At 30.9% G+C, this 8,894-nt stretch overlaps 1 protein-coding gene across 1 annotated transcript; it reads right to left on the bottom strand.

Annotated features, from left to right (window-relative positions):
- Positions 1 to 599: 599 nt before the first annotated feature.
- Positions 600 to 7,389, bottom strand: LOC102666084 (receptor-like protein EIX2). The gene is made up of 2 exons (XM_006599826.1): positions 7,383 to 7,389; positions 600 to 3,853 (listed from the first exon to the last, which is right to left on the bottom strand). The coding sequence occupies exons 1-2, from the start codon at positions 7,387 to 7,389 to the stop codon at positions 600 to 602; spliced, it is 3,261 nt and encodes a 1,086-aa protein (XP_006599889.1).
- Positions 7,390 to 8,894: the final 1,505 nt, after the last annotated feature.

Raw genomic sequence — 8,894 nt, 5'->3', positions numbered from 1 at the left:
AATGTGAAAATTGAAGAATTTGTGATTTGAGAATAATAACCGTTTCCCAAATTTTCTATGAGAATAACCTTTCAATAACTTAATTCACTCAAATTAAGAGTGCCATATGCTGCACCTAGGTAAGAATAAAACAATTTCTTTTAAACAAAACAAAAAAAAAAATCTCAATTGGAAAACTTTCTGCTAATTCTTTCACGATAAAGACATCTAAGACAGTATACTAAAGCACGTCTAAGACACCTGAATAAAATGTCACCCTAGCCATTTAATACAAACATATTCCATCAATGAATTATTAAATAAAACATTTATGAGATATTTTTTTAACTCTTTCAAAGTAACACTCTAGTTAAAACAATAATTATTTGAGTAAGCACTAATGAATTTGTTAAGTTGGGATGAAGAAATAAATTATTAACTTCTAACAATTGGTTTACGGTTAACATGAGCTTTCTGTTCAAAATACATATTACCCTTTCTGATCAGTGAAGCAATTCTTGATATATTTAAAACAAAGTCAGAACATAAACCATGAACTTGACAAATAAAATCTAGAGCATACCTTTTTGCCTTCGAGCGATCAGCAACAATTCCCACATTCACCATAAGCATACACATACATAGTCTGTTAATCTGTTCAGAAACCTGATGTAAGCAATTCTCCAAGGACGCCACAGTAGTAATGGCCCTAATAAGCCCCAAAATCCAGTGAAGTATCCAATCCCCAAGCTCATGTATAATCCCTCATAGAAAAAAGAATCATCACCATTGACTGGTGGTTCTTGATGCTCTGCTGTTGTCTGATCTCCATCCCCAGGACAAGTTTTGTTAAGTTGTTCACCACAAAGATCAATGTTTCCTTCAAAACTAGAGGCTTCAAAGGTTTCAAAATGTCTTCCTGATGGGATTCTTCCAGAAAGAGAGTTGTGTGACAAGTCTAATTTTCCCAAATCATCAATTTCAGAAAGAGAAGAAGGAATTCTCCCAGAGATGTGATTTCTTGACAAGTCAAGTGATTCAAGTGAACTTAAATTCCCAATCTGAGAAGGAATTTCTCCACTCAAATTGTTTCTTGATAGATTCAAAGAAACTAATCCAAGCAAATATCCGACCTCTTTTGGTATTTCACCCATTAAATTGTTACTAGAAAGATCAATGCTTTTGAGCTCTAACTCTGGATTCTTGAACCCCCGTTCCACACCTTTCCACATCCATGTTATGTCAAGCGTATAACCTCCCAATCCGTAAACACCATAAATTTCAATGTAAGTATTATTATGCCAATATATACGAGACACAATGTCACTTGAGTTGATGCTCTGTTCAGACATTGCAGTCAAATTCTTTAAGCATGTTGGAATTCCTCTTGACAAGTTATTCCTTGAAAGATCCAACAACTGAATACGGTTCAAATAACAGAGATGAATGGGTAGATATCCTGAGAGGTGATTTCCTCGCATGTTCAAGATTATCAATTGCTGCATACTTTGTCCAATCCATGATGGTATTGGACCCGACAACATATTTTCACTCAGGTCCAGCATAAATAAACTGCTGCAATTCTTCAAAGAAGAAGGCAACTCACCCATTAAACCATTGTTTCTTAAAACCAAGGCTTCCATATTAACAAGGGCGCCCATGGACATAGGAATCTTCCCTGACAATTTATTGCTGCTTAAATCAAGAAACAGTAATTGCTTTACTGATTTCCAACAATCTGGGAGTTGCCCCTTTATTTGATTGTGTGATACATCTAAAGTGCCCAAATTTGAAGCTGTGCTTTGGTCACATAAGAATGAAAACAAATCTGAAAAATTATTTTCAGAGAGCATCAGCTGGGAAGCTTGTAGTAAAAATGACGGAATTTTACCCTCAAACTGATTTGAATTCAGAAGTATAAATGGTCTGTAAGGAAGCTTCCACGATATATTAGGAATTACACCAATGAGATAATTGAAAGACATACTTAACAATCTCATATATTGCAAGTTATTCCAAAACCAGTCTGGTACAGAGTCATTAATCCCGTTATCAGAAATATCAAGCCAATTCAAAGAAGTTTGAGTCTTGAGCCAACTAGGAAAAGTGGGGCCCAACTTGCAAGATCTGAGTCCCAATGATCTTAATTGGAATGGAGGAACCCAACTCGGGACGAATTTCAGAGACAACGAGTTCTCTGATAGGTGCAAGTATTTTAATTTGGAAAAATTAGAAAGATGGGATTCAGTGACGTCACCCTCCAAAGAATTCCCAGCCAAGTAAAGATCCTCCAACTCTGATAACAATCCAATGCTTTTAGGTAACATGCCAGTAATCTGGTTATAAGATAAGTACAAGCTCTTAAATATGTATCTGTTGCACCATGAAGAATTTCGGAAGAAGCTAGAAAATTCCCCGTTCAACTTGTTATTTGAGAGGTCTAACCTCTGCAATGTGCACATGTTACCAAAGAAAGATGGAATCTCGCCTTGCAGTTTGTTACCGGAGAGGTAAAGAACTTCAAGAGAGTTCATTACTTTCCCAAATCCATCTGGAATGGTACCTTCTAACATGTTCGCATTAAGGAAAAGGTTTTGAAGATTGGTGGTGGAGTTAAAGAGCCAGTAAAATATAGTTGATGATTTCAACAGATTTGAGTTGAGATCAAGGGAAACAAGAGAAGATGAAGAACTCATATTGAAAGAAGATGACACAAGAAAACTTCCATCCGTAAGACTACAATTTCGCAAATCAAGATTCTGAAGTTTTGAGCTGAAGTTGAAACCACCTTGAAAGACTGATGATGCCATATTATTATAGGAAAGGTCAAGGATCACAAGAGAAGGAAAGTTTGTGCAGAGAGGAGATGCCAAAACAATGTTATTATCACGAAGATAAAGCTCCTGAAGATTAAGGCTAAAGTTTGACAACAGTTGAAATGTTGAGGATGTCAGCTTATTTGAAGAAAGATCAAGGATTGTAAGAGCAGTGGAAAAGTTGGAAGGTGAATAAAACAGAGATTGAATATTTGTATCTGAAAGAGAACAATCAAATAGCCTCAACTCTCTTAAGTTTGGAATAAGCTTGCTGATCATTTGTAGCCAGTGATGAGAAGAGGAAAGGTTGCGTAGTGAACTTAGCTTGAGTTTTGTCAAACAAGACAGATTTGTCAACCACTCTACATCCTTAGATTTCACATCAAAATTGCTACCAAGTCCAAGAGTGTGCAACAAAGGAAGATTCCCAACTTGGAAAGGGAGTGCTCCCGAAAATGAATTTGCATCAAGATCAAGATACCTCAACTGCGAGAGATTTCCAAGTTGACAAGGGAGTTCCCCATCTAGATAATTATCACTTAGATCAAGATATTGTAAATGTATAAGGTTTCCAAGTTGATAAGGGATTTGTCCATGGAGATACATATTGTTACCTAGATCAAGAGACAGTAAATGTGTAAGCTTTCCAAGATCAGAAGGAATACTCCCAACAAATGAACAATCAGAGAGATTGAGATATCTTAAGTTGGTGAACGAGCCCATGAGTTCTGGGATAGGACTCCCTTCAAAATCATTATAGCTGAGATCCAAGTGTTCAATATTTTCAAGGGCAATCAATGAAGAGATATTGATTGCACCTATCAAATATTGTGTATCCTGACCACGGAGATGAAGCATCTCAACATGACCAGTTTGATTGTTGCATTGAATGCCTTTCCATTTGCAACAGTCTCTGTTACTGTCATCGTCCCTCCATGTAGACAGCATGCCAAAACCATCTATGAGGCCATGTTTGAAGTTGAGGAGTGCTTGTCTCTCACTCTCAATGCACTTAATTTCTGCGCTATTGGAAAGGCTGTTGAATCCAAGAATGGATCCTGCAGCATGCAATAAAAGCAACAAAAGTGCATAAAATAGTTTCAGAAAATAACAACTCATTATATTTTTGTTGATATGAAATGACTAAGAGTAAAACAAAGATCGGTTACTGTGATCAGTTTTCTCTTAAATTGTGAAGTATGAAAGATGGAGCCTGCGGCAGGATTTATATAGCTGATAGTATGGCTAAACGACACAGTTGTTTATTCTCATTCACTCATCGAAGACAAAAAAATTAAGGAAATTTTTTCTTTACAAAAAATTATTTTTAAAATTAAAATACAAAGACTCCATATACGAGGTTTATATAGTTTAATTTCCTCGACTTGAGCACAAATCTCCTAATATAGTTTTTGTTCATACATTTAATATTTAACAAAAATATTGATCCAATAGTGTTGCCATCTCCATTTCTGTTAAATACTGAATATCAAATTAATTATGAACAAAAGTTAAAATGGGGAAAGACCAAATTTACAAAGAAAAAGAAAATGGGGGACCAAATTTCAAAGTTGGCAATAACAAAATTAAACTAAAATAAAACTTAAGTGCCATATTCTTTGATAATGACCTGCAAATCAATTTCTATGGCAATGTTGTAACAACCTTAATAATTTCTTTGACATATCTGCGTTCCATCTTTGCATAAATTGACTTCCAAGTCAATGCAAAACAAAAGACATTATAGCAACGTTTTGCATGGGGTAAAAAATTGGAAACTTTGTGTCGAACTTTTTGGCTAAAGAAACCTCTACTCACCCACAACACACTTTCTATCCCTCTCATTCTCTCCATTGATGATATTTGCTTTGTTTTATACTAATAAATAAGCAAATTATAATCACCCCATTAACCAACTAATTTTTTTTAGTAATCCATTAACAAACTCATTTGCAAGATTTCTTTGGCTAATTTATGCGATTATGATTTCTAAACTTTTTGGGATACAAATACCAAATATATATGTAAGTTCTAAAAGATAGAAACTATATAATTCTATTACTAAAATAAAGATGTATTCTTTTTTAACTGAGAAATTATTTAGTTTATTCAAATTAATTTATTCAATATTATTTAATTCCAGTCAACTACTTGCTAAAACTGATTATCTACCTTCACTGAAGTTTGAAGGTTTACAAATTACAAAATGCATTTTAAAGAGAAAAACTAAAACAATAAAATAGATATATGCACGGGCGGACCTACATGTAAGTGAGGGTGTGCACTTGCACCCTCTCATTTTTTAAAATTCATCAAATTTGTAAATAAAATCTTATATTTTTATATTTTATTTTATCTATATTTATATAAGTAAACCCACTGATTTTATTTTTTATAATTTATACCCATTGACTTAGGGTCTTGGATTGGCCGTTGGATATATGAAGTAGAAAAATCAAATAAATCATGTTTGTAGAGAGTTCCAATTTAATTCAAATGAAAATAGTGGTCACAACCTCATATAGCATAACGAAAGGGTTAAGAAATGAACGTTGGTTTGCATGAGGGATGAGATTGTTCAAGGGTGTTTGGTTAGGTGTTGGTAAGATTGATTTTGATTAAAATTAATTTTGAAGCGATGTAGTTTATGTTTGAATATTTTATTATAAAATCAAGATAAAAATAAAATTCAATACAAAATTTTGGATCCAATATAAAAGTTATTCAAAATTGCTTCAATCTACAATTAATTATGGAATCAAAATTAATTCTTAATTCTTCTCTAACGTGAAAGTAAACAACTGAATGTATTCAAAATCCATTCTACAACACTAAATCAAACACTCATGGAGTCTTCAAGCTGTTGGGACCACATGAGACCCAAAAGGGCCAAACAACCAATCAAGGATTTTTTTTTTCAAATTTATCCTATGGGGATAAAATTTAAAATAATATCCCAAAAGAGATAAATCATAACAAATATTACAACGTCTGAATTGAAATATCGGTTATGATTTTTTCTTACACGGAAATAGTAAAAAATTTACAACTTCCATTTTTTCATTTTTTTAAATACGACTTTAAAGTTATAAGAGTCTTTTCACAACTACAAAGTCGTAAAAAAAAAATTATTGAAGTCACAAATTATTTTACGATTTTAATTTTTTTGCATGTATTTTTTTTTAAAATCGTGAATAGCTCTTTACTTTAATTATTTAATGAAATAATGTATGTTTTCTTTTTTAGTTTTATTTAAAATTTTCTATATTTTTTTATATGGTTTTATTTAATATTTTTAAAAATATTTTGTACATTATTTATTTAATATATTTTTTTATATTTTTTACTAATGTTAAAAATTATTATTTTTTATAAATTAAAAAAATCATATGAAAGACTTAATTTTAAATAAAAAAATAAAATCTATTACATATTTGTTTAACAAAAATATTAAAATGCTTTGTTACTAATATTAAATTACAATTTATCAAATAATATTAATAATTTATAATTAACAAAATAAATAATAATTCTTAACATTAGTAAAAAAATATAGAAAATATATTAAATTAAACAATATAAAAATAGAAAATATACATTAATTCATTAAATACTTAAAATAAAAAATTATTTATGATTAAAAAATACATTATCTCATGTTGTGTTTCCATTTCAATATCACTCAATAGCAACTTCCTTCACCATCGTCTCCGCTGAGTAGTAACTTTCTTCATTGCCACTACCGTTGAACGATGAGTTCATTCACCATAGCATTGATACCATGGTAAGTTTACTCTTCAACATTCTTTTTGTCATTTTCACCTTTCTTATTATTACAAGTATTTCATATTTATTTTTAATTTTCCTCATTTTTTTAATGGATTTCTTGATATTTTCATATGAGAAATCAAAAAGGTTTTATACAACAACAAGAAGTTGTGGATATGTGGTGATTATCATTCACCTTTTTTTTTCTTTTCATTTATACTTTTGTGATTCTAATGTCAAGGTTTGATGAACCTACTTGTCATAACCTACTCTTGCTCATTCCAGCTCTTCACAACTATCATGATTGATGATTGATGAACCTGTTTATGGCCCGAAGGCTATCTTTAGTTTCAAAGTTCCTTACCAAAGGTCTGGAAATATAAGATAGTCAACTATTTTACATAAATAAAATGGAGATGCCTAGCATAGTTAAGTCCTATTTTCAATCTTTAACCATGTCCACGAGGAAACTACATATTTTTCAATAATGTACACTTCATTAAATCTATGATTTTTTTAGAGGTTTTTACTTTAAATAGTTAAATAGACAATCTACTTAATGTTTACAAAATAAGTATTACTTTCAATTAATGCAAAATAAATATTACTTTCAATTAACATGGTGCATGTAGGATAAACTTTTTGGAGGGGGAATAGGATGTTGTGTATTGTTAATAGAAAAGCCTCAATGGCTTGTGAGAATGGTTGGAGGTCAACTCAATAAAAAGGTGAAAAGGAAGACAAGGATGAGATCTAATGAAAATGGTAGCAGAATGAATTAGTTGATATATGACATGACTGGAGAATGTCTTTGCATACCTGCCATCTTTGAAAACAAAACTTAAGGAAAAGAAATTTATCACACTGCATTGCATGGGAGATCTGGTTCAAAGTTTTGCTGTAATATGAATGTGTCATACTTTTGCTTTTTTTGTGTGTTCTTTTTTTGTTTGTTATGTGTAGAAGAGTGCGATGTACTTCATTTGCCTTGAGCTTGCCGTTTTGATCTATTTAATACGTATAACTGTAGCAGTGGCTGTATAATAATATGTGTCGTATAATTTTAAAAATGCTATGTGTTGTCCAATGCTAAAATGTTTAGTATCTTAACAGTATGTAGTTGTCTCATTTCATTCAAGGAGCTCAATTCACGGTTTTACCCTTTCTATTGTTGTCTATTTAATTAATTTTTTAACTATTTAACCACGGTGACATGACATTAGAACCTCAGGTTCAAAAACTTAACTTTTATAATAATTATCTTAAAATTTAAATATATTTTTATCTTTAATAAATAGTTGATTTTTTTATACTCCCTAATCAATTTTTATTTTGCTTTGATTACTTAATTATAAAAATGATTTTATTTTTTATTCTTAATATTTTATTTTAATTCCTAATAAATTAGCAAATTTTTTCTTTACTTCCTGTTAAATTAACAAATTTTATTTTAATCCCGACTAATAACGAATGAAAGAAATTATCGAAAAGTAAACTTAAAATTTGAGAATTTATCATGGACTAAGAAAAGTGTCAAGAACCAAAATAAAATTATTATTTTTTATTTGAAATTCAATACAAAGAAAATATTTATTAAAAATTAAATACAAAAATTAAATATTTATTAGGGATCAAAATTATAATTAAAATTTATCTTAAAGATTATATTTATTATAATTTTTAATTGGTTCACAACATATAAATATTTACACTTGCTTGTTAAAATATACTATGATTTCTCTTAAATTTTTTAATGAAATGTAATAGTAAAATAGTAGGAGCTTAATCTAAGTTATGTTCAGTGCCTAAATATTAGGTAAAATTGGTAAGAGTGTGAGAAATTTGATTATGGATGACTGTTAATTATGTGAATTAATTAATGTGGGTTGTTTAGCCGGAGAAGAAAGAAACATAAAATTTATGAACATCCAGTGTTTGTTTGGATGGAGTAATTAAAATGGGTAAAGTATTTTAACTGAAATATTAAAATGTCTTCTTATAAAATAATCTGTTTGGATAAAATATTTTAGAAGCAATTAAAATGCCATTATTTTATAAAACATTTTAATAGACTAAATTGGAAGAATTTCAAATTCTCACAAAAAATAGAGAAATTAAATTCTCCATCCAGTCTCAGGCACGCTCTCTCTCCCTCTCTGCCATTCTCTCACACCGCACACACTCTCTCTTCCTCTCAGCCACTCTCACGCACATGACGCTAGCGCTCTCTCTCCCTCTCAGCTTAGTAGCTCTCTCTCCCTCTCAGCCACTCTCACACACCACACTTAGAGTTCTCTCACAAGTAAGTTTCCCTTGCGATTTCGACCCATA

Source organism: Glycine max, chromosome 16 (assembly GCF_000004515.6).
Source record: "Glycine max cultivar Williams 82 chromosome 16, Glycine_max_v4.0, whole genome shotgun sequence".
Classification (NCBI taxonomy): Eukaryota; Viridiplantae; Streptophyta; class Magnoliopsida; order Fabales; family Fabaceae; genus Glycine; species Glycine max.
This window is presented reverse-complemented; position numbering and strand designations above follow the sequence as displayed.